The 17,881-nt window shown below is 41.0% G+C and overlaps 1 protein-coding gene across 1 annotated transcript in view; it reads right to left on the reverse strand.

The window, feature by feature from the left end:
- Positions 1–9,711: 9,711 nt before the first annotated feature.
- PRRG3 (proline rich and Gla domain 3) overlaps positions 9,712–17,881 on the reverse strand; it is a 127,110-nt gene continuing 118,940 nt past the window's right edge. Inside the window, exon 4 of the mRNA XM_029607352.1 lies at positions 9,712–13,750. Coding sequence (XP_029463212.1) covers positions 13,226–13,750 — 525 coding nt within the window. The 3' untranslated portion in view covers positions 9,712–13,225. The remainder of the gene's footprint in view (positions 13,751–17,881) is intronic.

Genomic DNA, 17,881 nt, shown 5'->3' on the forward strand with positions numbered 1-17,881 from the left:
TACAAATTATCTAAAATATTGTATATGAGCTTTTGAAATAAGGTCCTTGCTTCAGATGTCATGTGATACATTCCCATCTAAGGGAACTATGTGGTTATGATAGCTAATGTACAACAGTTTTGGATAATATATTGATTCATTTTACTTTTTTCTCTTTCCTATCTTCATCACTTCTTTCCCTCCCCAACACTGCCCTTTCCTCTAATGTTCCTTCTTTTCTCTGCTTCTAAGTCTTTCCCTTACATCTGCATTGCTTCACTCTCACTATCCTCACAAGGATCTCATCTCTCATTCCTATCCCTCATCCTCTAGTTCTCCTTGTCCCAACATGTGACTTCCTCAACTCACCACTCACTGGGTTGCTCCCACCATTAATCTCCTGCGATCTGGCTACCTACTCCCCTCAACACCTCTGCCTAGCATTCCATTGAATTTCTCACTCAACCATTTCATTTTAATCCCCTCTAGTTTGTCTCCTTTACTCCAATTATCCCTATTTCTCCCCATCATCCACCCTCAGATACACTATCATCCCCTTTGCATACATCTTCTATCACCCTTTATTACTGTCAGACACCAATGCCCCCCCCCCCCCCCCCCCCCATCATTCCTCTCTCTCAAACTCTTTTTCCTCCCATTCACATCTCTGGCTCTCTCACACCCCTCATTAGTTCTTCTGCATTCCTCCACACACATCACATCCACATGATTTTCATGCATTCCTCTACTCTGGCTCTTTCATCACCACAGACATACAAATCTGTAATGCTGACTTCAGGAAGATGGAGGAGGATATTGCATTCATCTGTCTCATGCCCAGTTCAGCATTCAAACCCAATCTCTCAACATGTATCCTCTCCCACCACCATCAGCATTTATCTCCTCATCAATCACAGCTCCCCAATTGTGCTATAGGATGTCTTCTTCCTTTTCTCTGCCTGGAGTCCTGGGATCACAGGTGTCTATCTGGTCCAGTCCCTCTCTGCCTGTTAACACGATGGGACAGGTGTGGAAGGGAACAAGACTATAGCACAGGACACAGAAAATTGTTCTGCTTCCTTGTCGTCCCTCTGCACCAGTTTCTCCCTGTATTGTCTGCAGTGTCTGCTCAGTATCACTCTCTCCCCCTCCTGTGGGGACTGGAGGTAGAAGTGTTTGGAGAAGGCACTGCAGAGAAAACAATTGCCCTGCTCCCTTTTCCAACATTTTGTTCCTGTTCCCTATAGAGAAGTAATCAGATTCGGGCCAATAGATTCAGGACAAGAGTTTTGTGCACCCATGGCTAGCAATGTCCCTCTGTATTTGTATTTTTAATTGCTAATGTAATTTGCCTTCTGCACATAAGTGAAAAGGCAGGAGTGAAATAATGTTTTATATTGTATAATGGAACTACTAGGAGGCATTAAAGTCTAAAATAAGCAGAGAGCCTCAGACATTCACAGGACAAGGACTAGATACAGTTAATGCTTCATTTCTTTTTACTAACCTATGATGAGGCTAAAGCTCATAGCACATAATTATCCCTGGCTTTTGACAGGATATGGGTCTTCACTGATATGCTGCAGCTTTGGTCAGTGGACTATTTGTCAGATAGCTGTCATGGCTACTGCAATTTCCTAGCTTCATCCTCTACAGTTAAGGCTCTGCACATTTAAAATGTAAACATACTGTAAACATTTTTCAAATGTTTAATGTTTATTATGCTAGAAGCATTGCCCTTTATTCCCAGGTTCCATTGGAACTACAAGTTCCACTAAATAAACGCTGTGGCTTTATCTTGGTGTTCATGAGTGGAGATGATGATATGTATTCCCTCATACACTGACGCGATTAGGAAGATATTGCTTGATAAAACAAAGGCCTGGGTCAATTTACATGATAATAGCAATAGAAGCCTGTGAGACCATTTGCATTCCTTTCCAGGTAGAGTATACTGTCATAATAGCTATATACTGCACTGAACTATTAAAGAAACTATATCCTCCTCCCTGCACTCTAAATGGCCTTTGCAACCATAAATCCATTCCAATAATAGCACAGTGTTGTAGCAAGGATGGAGGGGCATTTGCCCTATTACTGCGACAGAGGTAATCAAAATTGTAATATCTTTTATATGTAAGTTTGCATGAGCTTCTAATAAGGTTGCATGTTAAACTTTACTTTTTCTAAAATCACTGTAATTGTGTACAGGTGTGGGCAGGACCAGAGATCAGATTGTAATGCTTGGGGGGCAGAATGCTAATGTCCTGCTTCAGCCAGTTTAATATTAGAGATTTTGCCAGAGTTTTTAAGATGTAGAGACGGCCATTAATAGGATGCATGTATGGGACTGTCTTTAGATAAGAGAAGTCACAGTACAAGAAGTGAACAGAAAAGAGAATCAAACAAAAAAAAAATGGAATGGATAACAAGAGCATCCAGTCTGATCATGACAAATAGCTCAATGTGCCGAATATATACACGACAATAATTATCAAGACAAAACTTATAAATATGTATTTATATATTTATACTGTATATTATACATATATATACATACATTTTAAACATAAGGGACTGTGCCATTCAGTACTGGAAAAAAAATCCTTTATCTATTTGTAAACTTTTATAACTAGTTGCAAACTTCCACAATAATGTCACTATAAAATCTACACTACTAAGAAATGAGTGAACAAGGCCAAGAGTAAAGATAAAACTGAAATATATATCTTGGGTACTACAGTAGAGAAAGGGGCAGATCACTTCCACCCACAGCTGTGCAAAAAAGTGTTAGGACAGAGTGTCTACTGTAAACATCAGAATAAATTCATCATACACAGGTACTGTTACTGAAATCTTGCATCTTAATAGTAAACCTGTGTGCTTTTTTTTTTCATTTTCTTTTCCATTCCTTATCAAATACATTATTAGGCAGATCATGTGAGTTGATGCTTAGAGGAAGGCTTGTATATTAAATACTAGTTCTACTAGACCGTGTGGTTTTAGGCAAATCACTTTATGCCCCAGTGCCTCAATTCTCCATGCGCTCCTGAAAGTCAACTGTGATATATTGCTATACCTGTAAAATGTTTTCATGTTCTGTATGAACACAAAGTGCTAGTGTATAAACAGAGCCAGTCACAGATAAATAAAAAAGCAGAGTTGCTTACCTGTAACAGGTGTTCTCAGAGGACAGCAGGAGGTCAAGCCTCACACATAGGTGAAATCATCAGATGTAGCCCAGCATGGAAATTTGATTTCAAAGGTTTTACAGCCAGCCTTGAACTAGAATGCGCAAAGTTCAAAGAAGAGATGCTATATGTAGAGCCACAGAATGAGCATGTCTTACTAGGCATGTGCAGCATGCTATACTACCATGAATCCACATGCAAGACCCTTTGGTCTAAAATTTAGCTTACACTTGGTCAAATGAACTCCAAAGGGAGGTAGGCAGGTTTTATGAGGACTGACAACATGCTGGCCTAAGAGAACACCCATTATAGGTAAGCAACTCTATTTTTTCCAAAGACAAGCAGGATGGCAGCCCTGGGCAATTCCTTTCTCTAGTCTGCCCCAAGTGCTAAAAAAGGGGAAAATTTGAAATAGTGCCAACAGGCAAAAAATGTTTTTGGTGTCAAGTTGTTTTTGTATTTTATGTCTTTTTTGTTTATAGGGGCAGCCTGGAAACAAAACAATGGACATTGGGAGACAGAGTTGGGTTCTACACCTCAAAGAGACTCCTCAGGACAGACTAGCCAGACCTATATTTCTAACACTATGGGGTAGATTTTATAATTCTATGCGCGCGCAAACAAAAGTACGCCAGATTTTATAAGATACGTGCGTAGCCGCACGTATCTTATAAAATCTGGGGTCGGCGCACGCAAGGGGGTGCTCATTTGTGCAACTTGCGCGCGCCGAGCCCTGTGCGCGCTGCCTGTTCCCTCCACCCGCCCCCCCCCGGGCCCTATCTAACCCCCCCTGCCTTTATTCTAAAAGTTATGCCAGCGGGCTGCTGGCGCACCATCTCCCGACCCGGGGGCTGTTCCGGAGGCCTCAGCCGCACCCCCGGAACGGCACCACGCCCCCGACACACCCCCGGGGACGCCCCGATCGTCGCACTGCCCACCCGACACGCCCCCCTAGCGAAGCCCCGGGACTTAAGCGCGCCGCTGAGCCTATGCAAAATAGGCTCGGCGCGCGCAGGGGGGGTTTAAAAGGGTTATGCACGTACCTTATGCGTGTAACCCTTTTAAAATCCAGCCCTATGAGTCCTGACACGATCCATCATATTCAAGTCTGCCTGGGCATAACAGGAGATGCAATCTGCTAACCAAGTCTAGGCTTGATGTCAAAAGAAACAAAAAGCTGGGCAGACTTACTATGGGCTTCAGTCTATTCCAGATAGAAAGCTAAGGCTGTTTTACAATCCAAACTGCATAGCACTGTTCCACTTTTGTGGACATGTGGCCTGGGAAGAACAATTGGCAGCTTAATGTGGAAATCTGATACTGTCTTTGGCAGGAATTTAAGAAGCATGCATGTATCCACCCTATTGGTGGATAAGTCATTAGGGACTAGAGCTCATTGCCTCTGCCAGCTGAAACGATAACCAAAAATATGACCTTCCAGGTCAGATATATCAGCTCACATGAATACATAAGGTCAAAGACAGCTTTTACCAACTGGATTAAACCACATTTAGGTCCCAAAACACAACAGGAGGCTTCAAGTGAAGCAAGCCCCACCTGAAATAGACAAAGGCTGTGCAAAGATGGGTTTCCTTCTACATGGTGGTGGTAGTAAACACCAATTCCACTGAGGGGAACTGTAAATGAGTTGGTCTTAAGACCTGACTCAGACAGATGTAGAAAGTACTCAAGCAGTTTTTGTGTAGAGCAGGAGAAAGGATCCAAGGCCTTTCTCTCGTACCAAAAGTTAAACCAAACTTGAATCCTTCCTGAAAGCCAGAAGAATAAACATCCACAAGAAGATATAGGGTTTGCAGAGATACCCCTTTCAATATCCAGGCTGTGAAGGTCAGGGACCCAACATTGGGATAGGGCAACAGCCCCTGCTCTTGAGTGATGAGTTGCAGAATTCCCCAATCTGACCAGATTCTTGTTGGACATCTCCCAGAAGAGTGGAAACAAAATCTGTCTCAGCCATTAGGGAATTATGAAAAATCATAGCTCCCCAGTCTCTTCTGAATTTCAGTATGGTCTTTGGTGCTAGAGGAATTGCAGGATATACATATAGCAGACCCTGACTCCAATTCAAGGCAAAGGCATCTGATGCTAATTTGTCTTGAGTTCCCTTTCTGGACCAGAAGAGCAGGACATTTTTGGTCACAGGAAAAGGCATACAAAATCTGATTTTCTATCTCTTTGTCTAAAGACTATTTGTGGATTTCAGGACTAAACTCAGCCTGTTCATCAAGACATTTCTCCTCACATCCAGGTATGTGGCCCCAAGTACCATTCCCTGAGAAATGGCCCAGTTCCACATCTAGAGTTTTTTGGCCACAGGAGGTACAATCCCGTTCCTCACTGCTTGTTGATGTATAACAATCACTACTTGGTTTTCCGTCTGTCAAGGATAACTTTGATGGCTGATGCCTGAACATCTTTAGAGCATATCAAATCAGCCTTAGCTCTATGACGTTTATCTGATAAACATTTTCCTGAGCAAATCAAAGACCCTCAGTGCAGAGCCATTGATATTGGTGCCTCAGCCCAGCCTGGATGCATTCATGATTAGGACAATTTGTACTGAAAGATTTTGAAAGGGTATTCCCCTGGCCAGAATGGAAGGAACCAGCCACCAAGACAGTGTGTCCTTCAAAGGCTGGGTGTTACAGCTGCAGTCTGAGATCTTGAGTGGCTTGATCACTGTGATTTGAGGGTCCACTGGACTCTTCTCATTATGGAGACATACCAAGGGAGAAATATGGACTGTTGATGCTGTCCGATGCCGATACCTGCTTATTCTTATCCTCTATGCAGCAGATATCAACATGACAATCCTCTCTTGTGGGAAGAAGGAAAAAGACTGAGACATTTCTATAAATTCCAACTGAGATGAGGAGCTCAAGTGGAATTTGGGTTAGTTAATGATGAACCCTTGCAACCCCAATACCCAGATGGCTCTGCTCACTGATTCTGAAGCACTGACTTGAGACATGCTTCAGAATCATTTGTTCAGGTAGGGAAGCACATGTACCCCCCCACTTTGCAAAGCCAAACATACATTTTGTGAATACATATGGTGCTGACACTGCACCGAAGGGCAATACACAATATTGAAGGTGATGTTTCCTACTACAAATTTGAGGTATTTTCTGTGACCTAGAAATACTTCTTTGTAGGTGTAAGTATCTTTTAGATCTATAGAGCATAGCCAATCCCCTTTTCCGAGAAATGGAATCAAGGTGCCCAAGGAAACCATTTTGAACTTTTCACTTTCCCAGGACCTTGTTCAAAGCGCTTTCTGTGGTGGCTTGAGCCTATTGACCTCTTAGAGAAGAAGTGTTTTATTTGTAATAATTCCAGATGCTGACCAAGCGGGTTTTGGTGGGTGATTTAGAGGTCTGTCCAATAGACAGTATGTACCCTTTTCAGATTGTGCTGAAGACCCAAGAGTTTGAAGTTATACTGGGCCAATGGTTTGCCTAAAATCTTAGCATGCCTCCAACAGGAAATTAGCATGGATACTGGGATTTTGTTTGTGAACCAGTCAATACACCATCCCATGTTTTGGACAGGGTGCTGGTTGAGGCTTGGGGGCCCTCTGTTGCAGTGGGTAAGCATGAGGACCTTGCAATTGATGGGACTTAAGGGATAGAGGAAAATATTTCCTCAGTCGATAGAAATGCTTCTTTAGCATCCCACTTGCATAGCTCCTGTATAAGGAAAGCAAGCAGCATGGCAGTGGAGAGGGTCTGAAGCGCCATACCGTGGTCTTTAAGCTGAGCTACCATTTCTTTGACCTTATCTCCAAGGAAATTTTCCCCATTGCAAAGCATGTCAGCAAGTCTTTCCTAGACATCTGGCCAAAAGTCTGAGGTCCATAGTCAGGTAAGCCTGCAAGTGACTCTGAATACCATCTCAAAAACATCAAAGGTTAATCGGACCATCTGCTTTCCACACTCCATGCCCTTGTTTACCAGTGACCCCAACTTATCACACTGCTTTCTAAGGAAGCTGTGCTGTCGACTCTCACGCTTTTAAGAATATCCTGCATATACTGGCTCATGAAGAGCTGATTGGATGCTAGGCAGGTGCAGAGCATGGCTCCTGCAAAATATTTCTCCCAATGTGTATGTTACCTGAATCCTTCTCTAGGGGCAATGAGCAATGGGTTCTGGACTTCTTAACTTTGTTGAGATCTGACAATCACTGACTGATCTGGCAACTGCTGCTGCTTTTCAAATCCTGGAGCCTTCTAGACAATATGATTGCCTCCAACTTTTTATTCATTGTAGCCACAGTGAGGGGACTCTCCCATATCCTCATCTGCACCACCTGAAAGATCTTATAGAGGACTGCCATGATATTCTTAGCGAGCTCCAAAAACTGAAGGATGTCAAGTATCTTAGTTCTGATCTCTTCTTCCTTTTCCAATGTAAATGGAATGGTATGAGCCATTCTCTTAATGAAATCAGCAAGAGAGGTCCTTGTTAGGAGCTCTTTTCATTTCGTGTAGAAGAGAGGGGTCCAAGGGAGACCTAGTGAATGCTCCTTATCAGATGTCCTCATATATATAGCTTTACCCCCAATAATATTTATTTATACAAACTTCTATTCTACTGATCTGCAAATCTCAGCAGAGTATAAAACATATCTAAAATAAAATCGGACAAACAATAACTTAATATCAAGCAGCACTAGCAATTAAGGAGCAAAAGCTACCAGAAATTTGACAGGGAATCACATCAGCCAGGGAAGGCCAAGTTAAACAAATTTGACTTTAGCTTGACTGGTAAGTTGGGGGCAGGGACCTTGAGCTCAGTCGACTAGCAAAGTCTCAGAGAGAGTAGCACTTCTCTGTTGGTGCTTAAGACATCTTAGAAATGTTTCTTCCCCTAACAGGCTACAATTCACCATCAGTGCAGCAGAACCAAATGACGATTTCCCTCCAGGACTTGGTACTAGGGCTGTTTTGCCTGGCTCAGAGCAGGGATTCTACCAACTGGATGTCCATCTGTAGTAATACCATCATCGTACATGCTTGTGCACCGATGTTCTACATCTTATGATCCACGGCCAACCTGCAGGGAGACTGATGCGGTTGATGCTGGTGCACCACTGCTCTGCCTCTTATGATCTAGGGCCTCCTGGATTTTCCGATCTAGCTCCTCCTCATAACTTGCTGATGCCAAAACAGCTTGAGAACATAATTGCCATACAGGGTCAGTCCAAGTTCCAATAAGTATTCTGTTTCCAACAATGGCCAATCCATGAACCTAAAAGATAGAGCCAATGCTCTATATGGTTAATTACAATTTATGGACTTCTCCTCCAGGAACTTGACCAATTTTTTTTTAATCCAGCTATGCTAAATACCTTCACCACGTCCTCCAGCACTGAATTCCAAAGCTTAATTGTACATTGAATGAAAAAAAAAAATCTTACGATTTGTTTTAAATGTGTTACTAACTTCATGGAATGTCCCCTAGTTTCTGTATGTTTTGAAAGAGTAAATAACTAATTAACATGTACCCAGTCTATTCCACTCATAATTTTATAGACCTCTCTCATATCCCCTCACAGCAGTCTCTTCTTCATGCTGAACCACCCTAATCTCTTTAGCCTTTCTTCTTAGGGGAGGCATTCTATTCCCTTATTTTGGTCGCCCTTCTCTGTACCTTTTCTAGTTCAGCTATATCTTTTTTGGGATGTGGCAACCAAAACTGCACACACTACTCTAGATGCAGTCTCATCCTGGAGCAATACAGAGATATTATGACATTCTCCATTTCTTGCCTAATAACTCCTGTTTGCTTTTTTGACTGCTGCCACACACACATGGAGCTGAGGATTTCAAAGTATTGGCCATGACACCCAGATCCTTTTCCTGGGTGGTTACTTCTAATATGGAACCTAACATTGTAACTGTAGTGTGGGTTACTTTTCCCTATGCCCATTACTTTGCACTTGTCCACATCAAATTTCATCTGCCATTGGGATGCCCAGTCTCCCGAAAAGTTCCTGCAATTTCTCACAATCCATTTGTAATTTAACAATTTGGAATAATTTTGTGTCATCTGCAAATTTGATCACCTCACTTTTCCAGATCATTTATAAATATACTAAAAAGCACCAGTCCTAGTACATATTCCTGAGGCACTGCACTGTTTACCTTTCTCCATTGAGAAAACTGTTTCCTATCTTTCAACCAGTTTACTATCCACAATAAGACATTACCTCCTATCCCTTGGCTATATTTTTCTCAGGATTCTCACATAGGCGATTTTGTCAAACAAATGTACTATTATCCACTAGCTCACCATCATCCACGTTTATTAACCCTTTCAAAAAAAATGCAGCAGATTGGTGAACACAAGACTTACCTCATATACATCCATGCTGGCTATGTCCCATTAAACCATGTCTTTATATGTTCTGGGATTTTGTTCTTTAGAATATTTTCTATGATTTTTCCCAGCAATAAAGTCAGGCTCACTAGCCTAGTTTCCCAGATCACCCCAGAGCCCTTTTTAAAGATCGGCATCACAGTGGTCACACTTCAATCTTCAGGTACAATAGATGATTTTAATGATAGTAATTTGTAACCTAGTAATAGATCTGCAATTTAATTTCTGAATTCTTTCAGAACTCTGGGGTTTAAAGCATCTGGTCCACACAGTTCATTACCCTGCCCTATTACATCATCCAGGTTCAGGGTGCTTTGTTTCAATTTTTATAAATCATCACTATTAAATATAATTTCCAGTCAGGTATTTCCCTTCAGTAAACACCGAAGAAAGAATTAATTTAGACTTTCTGCTATGGCCTTGTCTTCGCCAAGATCCTCTTTAAGCCCTTGATCAACTAATGTTCCAACTGACTTCCTCTCCTTCAGATATATTTTTATTATGTTTTTGCACCTACAGCAAGCTTGATTTCAAATTCTCTTCTCACCTGTCTTAGCAATGTTTTACACCTAACTTGCCAATGTTTAAGCTTTTTTTTCCCTATTTTCTTCAGCTGGATCCTCTTTCCAATTTTTGAAAAAAGTTGTTTTAGATAAAATAGCTTCTTTCACATCAGGAGAGGCCAGGTTTTCCTGGGATACCAGAGATGTATTGGTGGCAGACACCTGGACCCTTGGAGACAGACACAATTTCTGGGATTGTATGGAGGATGAGCTCTCTTCACCACAGTTACGCTTCGTCAGATTCAAGGCTGCCCACCAGCACATTCCCGCTCCCAGCATTATGCACTGATGGGAGTCCAAGGTTTATACTTCCTAGCTTTCACCCAATGCACATCACTGAAGCTTTGCAATGTTGAAATTGAAGAGGCTAGACTCCTTCATTATCTTTGAGTGGAAGGAGAGACTGTCTCCTTGGTCCTGCTTGGTGGCAAGGATTGAGTACCTTCTGATGTTGATGCACTACTTGTAGCTAATGTAGCTCCTCGGTCCCTCGATATCAGTGTCTTCCATGCTGTGACAGACTTTTTTTTTTTTTAAATTAAAAACATCTATAGACCCCTTATCATACTTCCTAAGCTGTTTACATAAAAAAAATAAAAGAACCTTTAGCAAAGGGGGCCATGGCTTTCTTCTCTTTCAGAGACATCAGACAAAAAATTAATGCAGCAAAATCAAACTCAATGTCTGAAAACAAAAACTATGACTGGTGCTGCCTTGATGCACAGATACTAGTGCATCACCTGATCCCTGAAAAGGAAAGAAAATTTACAAAACTTCCAAAAAACCTACCAGAAGACAAAAGACCATAGAGTCCTGTGAAGATGGATTCCTACTTTCAGGAAGCAGACAATTCTCTAATGGCAGGAGACAAAGATCCACAGCTGGTGGGCTCCGTAGAAAAGATGAGACTGAAGGGGCATCCACTTGGAAGTGGGGTAGATTATCACGCTGCCCTTGCTCAAAAGTTTCTAGAAACTAAGAAATCAAATTTTCAAGCCAAGCTTCCGCCAATAATGTGTCATCCATCTGCAAGAGGTGCCATCCTGCTTGTCCTCTGAGAACCACATTTTCCAATTCATGCAGCTAAAACAATTTTCTCAGCATCATGCAAAAACCAGCATTAAAGCACAGTCACATTGATAGTCTTCTATGGCTACATTTCAGTGACTTTTGCTTTGTGATGATCAGTTCTAAATCAAATTTGGATTCTAGCCATTCTGGTATTTAACTTACTATGGACTTCTATTATTTACCAGCTACCAATTTAAAATGGACCAAGACTACTGCAAGATTACAATGGGCCAAATTCTGTTCTTACCATACTTATGCTTATTTGGTGACTATGAAAATGCCATGGTACTTTGTAAAAGATAAAAGGTATTGGGCTAAATTGCCCATACATTACAGCATGGCTTCCCAAAACAGTCCTGGGAAACCCACAGCCAGTCAGATTTTCAAGATATAAATTGTGGATGTGTTTAAGATTCTGGGTTTCTAATGTATGCAAATTTATCTCAGGCATATTGATTTTGGATAACCCAAAAACTTGACTGGCTGTCAGGTCCCCAGGCCGAGTCTGGGATACTTTACATTACAGAAAAGCAGTGTTCAAAAAAAAAGCAAAACAAAATGTATTCATGTTTCTTCTTGGATGCATCTGCAGTGGTGAGAAATATTATGAAGTCTTACATCAATAGAAAAAGTGCTGCTAGTATAGGAATCCATATATGATATTGTGTGATTAATAAAATCTGTAACATCTTGGAAACACAGCATCCCAGAAATGAGAGTTCATCTCTAAGCATACAACAGGGGGAATGCCATCATAACTGGCTACTGTATAAACTGTCAGAAATATTTCCAAAATATTCATATACAATTACTATCATAACTGGCCCTGCATGAAAGAAGCCTTTCTGTATGGGTGTTTCTGACTGACTTACATTTACATGAGAAGTTGAAGTGAGCTTGATGCTAACAGTGATAGTGTTTCAACACAAAAAAACCTCAAAAAACAGATTACTTTTTACAACAAAATACCTGTAAAAGCAACAGTGGATAATTGCCCTCCTAAACTAAAGCCTGCCACTGTAGTTTGCTGATATGCTAGCACTTAAAGGTCAGGATTGGTGCATGCCTCCTTTCACATCTCCCCCCACTATTTTCCAAATGTTTTTTTTCTGGTTCTGTCATTCACAGAGCTTCAAGTAATTAAACTTCATTAGATTTCCTATTTCCAGGCCATCACCCATTTATCCGCCAGAAAATCTGTACTATGAGATGCAGAACTGATACCAGCACACTTGGTTATGTTTTCTTTATGCTTTTCTTTCTCCATATCAGACAATACCCTTTAGTAGCAATCTAGCTTCAACAGTTGCAGTGATTCTAACTTGTGAACAGTTGTTCTTGGTTGGAGTATACAATTCCAGTTTCCTCAGTGCACATCTATTTGGCACATACAAGCTTTTCAGGTTGCACATAAAACTTTGGTTCAGTATAGCCAGCTACAGAGCTGAGAGACTAAGGGCATTCTGGGTACTGCCTTCCACATTAGCATCCCTTCCTGAAACTATTGTTGCTAAAGTTCATCACAATTGATATTGTTTTACCTATACCTTATCTTGTCTCTCACTATCTGCAAGTCCTCCTGTTACCATCAGGTTCTAAGGAAATATTTTAATTGCTAAGTTTAAGCCCAGACTAGTTTAAGCCCAGACTGACAATCCACAGTGAAATGCTGTGTGTTGATAATAGTTGTCTCTTCTTTTCTTTTTGTTTTTCTTTTTTTTTTTAAACAAACACATAAAAAAGACACAGAGAAAAGTTAGACAGACAAAAGACAATGTGGGAGTGAATTTGTTTCAAACATTGCCACATAACGACTTATGTCTTTGCTCATGAAGGAAAATTGTGCATGTTTGGTTATTCTTTTCTTCTTGTTTTACATTTTTATAACATTTTCTGATTCATTCTCTTTGACACTGCTGCCAGTTACCCACTATGTTCTGTGAACAGCAAGGATAAGGCTTGTGAAATTGAGAAATGCAGCTGACTGAGGGTCATGCAGCACCTCCATTTATCAGTGCTATTTGCTATAGGCAGGATTTGTGCCCACTATTTCTTCATACTTGGGAGGCGGGTCACAGTAGGGTACGCTGGTTTCTTCACCACTGCTTTCCGGGTTTCCGGTCACTTCCTCATAGGAAGGTGGAGGGGTGGCACTGGACAGTCTAGACAAAACAGAGACTGAATGTTCGGGGGCAAAGAGAGTGTTGTCTAGGTGGGATCCTGCCCTCTCTACTGGGGCTCTATTTCCCAGCTCATGTTGATAGTGGGTCTCTCCCTGGGTGTGGGATGTTTCACGGTACACCATGACTCTGGGTATGCTGCGGCCTGCTCTGCTGGTGAGGTACCGGTTCTGAGAATATGAGGGACGGTGGCGCGTTGCCTTCTGCAGCTGACACCTCCAGATGATAAACAAAGCGATGACAATCAACAAAGCCACACCCAAGAGTGGTACTACCACATATACAGCATCTGAACGTTCTGTTATCTGCCCAGGATCCTTGACAGCATACAGAGAATTGATGTAGCCCTTCCAAAACTCCATCTTAAGTTAAAAACAGAAAAATTTCAGTTATTGCTATTTATAAAGCAGCACAATCTCCACTGAACTGGAGTTAAACATAACATATATTAATGTCAAAGAAAACTAATAACCCCTTGAAAAAAATGTTTTTCTAAGGTGTAAATTCTGCTTCTAATAAATTTATTCAAAACGAGATATAAAATATATAGGTGGAAAAGTGGTGGTTTCATATATTAACCATCATAAGCCCAAAGGAAATGGTTGTTCACTGGTTGTTCTCAACTTATGATCATTAACTCACCACTTACCATCTGATGTTTTGGCAGACACCAACACTTCTTTCTAATAATTTTTTTGTGTATCAACAAATGTCCATGAATAAAAATCTTTAACGTGCATTCAATCCTATATTACTCACAAAACAGGTCTCCGCTGTTAGTCCATTTTTTGCTTTATAACGCCACCATGAACATCAAATTTATATCCTACCAGCAAGATTTTTCAATAGATACATGGCCGTAACCTGTAAATACTTAGCTGAATAAAGCTCCCGATATGGCCACGTTTCGGAAATACTTCCTTCGTCAGGGGGATCATATATACCGATCTTACGGTCTCTCCGGTAGCAAAAATTCCTGGTGAATGGCATGGACTCCAATTAGATTCTACCTGCTGAGAATTTAAATAATATATGTGATACAAATTAAACCAATGGAGATTGGTCCTAATAAATTCACAACGAGGACAAATAGAGTTCTTTATTTAAGCCAAAGGGGATAACTGAGCATAAATTATGTAACCAAAATTGTTCTCGGTAATTTAAATGTGCTGCATAATTACCCTCTCTGATGGTTTGTTTCACCTGATCAATAATAGTCCAATGTAATTGATTGAAACTGTGCTGTTTTTCGATACAATGATTTACTATTGGAGCTGCTGTATTCACCGTATTTATCTGTGATCGATGTTCCAAAAGACGGACCCTGATGGAACGACTAGTACGCCCCACGTAAATTTTAGGGCACGGGCATATTGGAACATAAACCACATTTTTAGATGTACAGTCTGTTCTAGATTTACATTTTATATGATACCCCCATCACTGGATCTGTCCATACTTCTCCTTCAATAGTATAATCGCACATTTCACAACGTAGACACTTGCAATGATTCCAGTTTTCCAGAATGGAATAGTCCCTTTGATTTATGTGAGTGTGTACAATAAAATCTTCATCAGAAGGGGGTAATTATGCAGCATGTTTAAATTACCGAGAACAATTTTGGATACATAATTTATGTTCAGCTATCCCCTTTGGCTTAAATGAAAAACTCGATTTGTCCTCGATGTTGTGATGTTATTATGGCCAGCCTCCATTGGTTTAATTTGTATCACATATATTATTTAAATTCTCAGCAGGTAGAATCTAATTGGAGTCCATGCCATTCACCAGGAATTTTTCCTACCGGAGAGACCGTGAGATCAGTATATATGATCCCCTTGATGAAAGAAGTTCCGAAACGTGGCCATGTCAGCAGATTTATTCAGCTAAGTATTTGCAAGTTATGGCTAAGTATCTATTAAAACATTTTGACTGAAGGATATAAATTTGATGTTCATGAAGGCTTTATAAAGCAAAAAATAGACTAACAGCGGAGACCTGTTTTGTGAGTAATATAGTATTGAATGCACGTTAAAGATTTTTATTCATGGACATTTGTTGATACACAAAAAAATTATTAGAAAAAAGTATTGTCTCTCTGCCAAAACATTAGGTGGTAGGTGGTGAGTTAATGATCATAAGTTGTGAACAACTAGTGAGCAACCATTTTCTTTGGGGCTTATGATGGTTAATATATGAAACCAACACTTTTCCACCTATATATTTTATATCTCGTTTTGAATAAATTCATTGGAAGCAGAATTTACACCTTACAAAATTTTTTTTCAAGGGGTTATTAGTTTTGACATTTATAAAGCAGCGCCATGCAATTTACTCCAGAAGTTAAAGATATTAAGAGCAATCACCTCCACTTCCACTGCTTGTACTATTATAAAATTAAAATTACATCCCAACACACTGCCTAATTAGAATACATTCATAATATTCTTTTGTGACATTGTGCAAGCAATGTGCTTCAAGTTTGCATTTTCATCTCAGTATGCCACTAAATTGTTTTTAATCATTGGTCCCCCACTGTCCTTTTAGTTTTTTTATGCTCTTAAAATCATCTTAAATCCTCTATGAAATCATTTCAAAATGAAAGAACATCTATTCATGTGGCGAAAGAGTCCCAAGCTTTGGGGTCGACGCAATACAGTACGCAGCAATTGGTCCCTTTACTGTCACATGTCAGTGAAAGGACCAATCACTTTTCAGAAGGCTGTCCTGAAAGGGGATTGGTCCTTTTAATGATATGTGACAGTGAACGGACCAATCTGCAATAAGTGAAGGAGTGAATAAATTAATATTAAGTGCCCAGCACTTTAATATTGATTTATTCACTCCTTATGGTGCCAGCAGACAGATTCGGAGAATGGATGCTGAATTTATCAGCGTCCATTTTCCTAACCCATGCATGTGCGCCGGTTAGGAAAACAGATGCTGATAAATTCAGCGTCTGTTTTCTTAACTGGTGGACAGCTGCAGACAGCAGACCTCTCTCGGGCGCACGCTGTCAAGGAGGCGCGCAATCGTCCTTAGCGCCTCCTTGACAGCACGAGCCCTAATTTAAATACTGAATCGCACCCCCAGGAGAGGTGCCTGGGGGCGCTGAATACTCAGCACCTGCTTTCAGTGCACTTTTTTGCATTGGCCCCTTTGTCTTTTAACTTAAAAACAAAAGTCATTCCAACACAGACTGAGGTACATTTTAAAAAAAGAGCACGCGCGCGTACTTTTGTTCGCTCACCAGGCTCGCGCAAGGGGGTGCACATTTGTGCAACTTGTGCGCATCGAGCCCTGCACGCGCTGCCCATTCCCCCTCCAAGGCCGCTCCGAAATCGGAGCGGCCTCGGAGGGAACTTTCCTTCCCCCTCCCTTCCCCACCCCCCCGGCCCTATCTAAACCCCCCCACCTTTGTCGCAGAAGTTACGCCTGCTTGAAGCAGGCGTAACTTTGCGCTCGCCGGGCTGGCTGCCGCGTGCCATGTTCCGGTCCGGAGGCTGCAGCCACGCCCCCGGGCCGAAACCATGCCCACGGCACCGCCTCCGTATGACGCGCCGACCGCATCACGCCCCTGACACACCCACCCCAAGAAAGCCCCGGGACTTACGCGCGTCCCGGGGCTTTGTGCGTGCCAGAAGCCTATGCAATATAGGCTCGGTGCGTGCAGGGCCGTTTTAGAAGGGTTACGCGCGTACCTTATGTGTGTAACCCTTTTAAAATCCGGCCCACTGTGTTTGGAGAATATCCTTTGTCAGGAGAACCTTTTTTCACAGCGTTTATAAAGGAAACTTTCTTCTCTCAGTGTTTCTGCAAAAGAATAAAGCCGCCATTATTTAACTTGTTGCCACCTCTCAGATTGCCCTATAAAACCAACTGTGATTGGTTGTACCTTCATCACATCAAACCAGTATCTGCATGCTCATTGGCTAAAACTCAAACTTTTTATACTCATAGATGTGAGTCAGATTAAAGTATACCATTAAATGAAAAGGAATAATTCTAGATACACACTTTGTGCACTGTTCAGACAAACAGCATGAACAGTGAAGTGGAATGGAATACACTGATCTGACTCACAGCTTCTGGTATAAAAGAGGTTTTGAGTTTTAGCCAAAGAGTGCAGATACTAGTTGGATTTGATAAAGTTACAATCAATCACAGTTGGTTTCATAGAAGAGTCTAATAGGCAGCAACAAATTAAATAATAGCGGCATTCTTTTGTAGAAATGCTGAGAGAAGGAAATTTCCTTTATAAACACAATTAAAAAAAATAAAAATTCTCCTGACACAGGATATCTTCCAAAACACAGTTTATGGTTTATTGTTTTTATATACCGTCACATCAGCATGGCCTTCACAACAGTTCACATTCAGTAACATAAAGGAAATACAAAACATTTATCAAATATAGTGGCATCTAAAATCTGTTAAAAAGTACATAAAATTATATTTTAGATGCTAAAACAATAAATACATTTTAAATAGT

The sequence above is a fragment of the Rhinatrema bivittatum genome, chromosome 6 (assembly GCF_901001135.1).
Source record: "Rhinatrema bivittatum chromosome 6, aRhiBiv1.1, whole genome shotgun sequence".
NCBI classification, from domain to species: Eukaryota; Metazoa; Chordata; class Amphibia; order Gymnophiona; family Rhinatrematidae; genus Rhinatrema; species Rhinatrema bivittatum.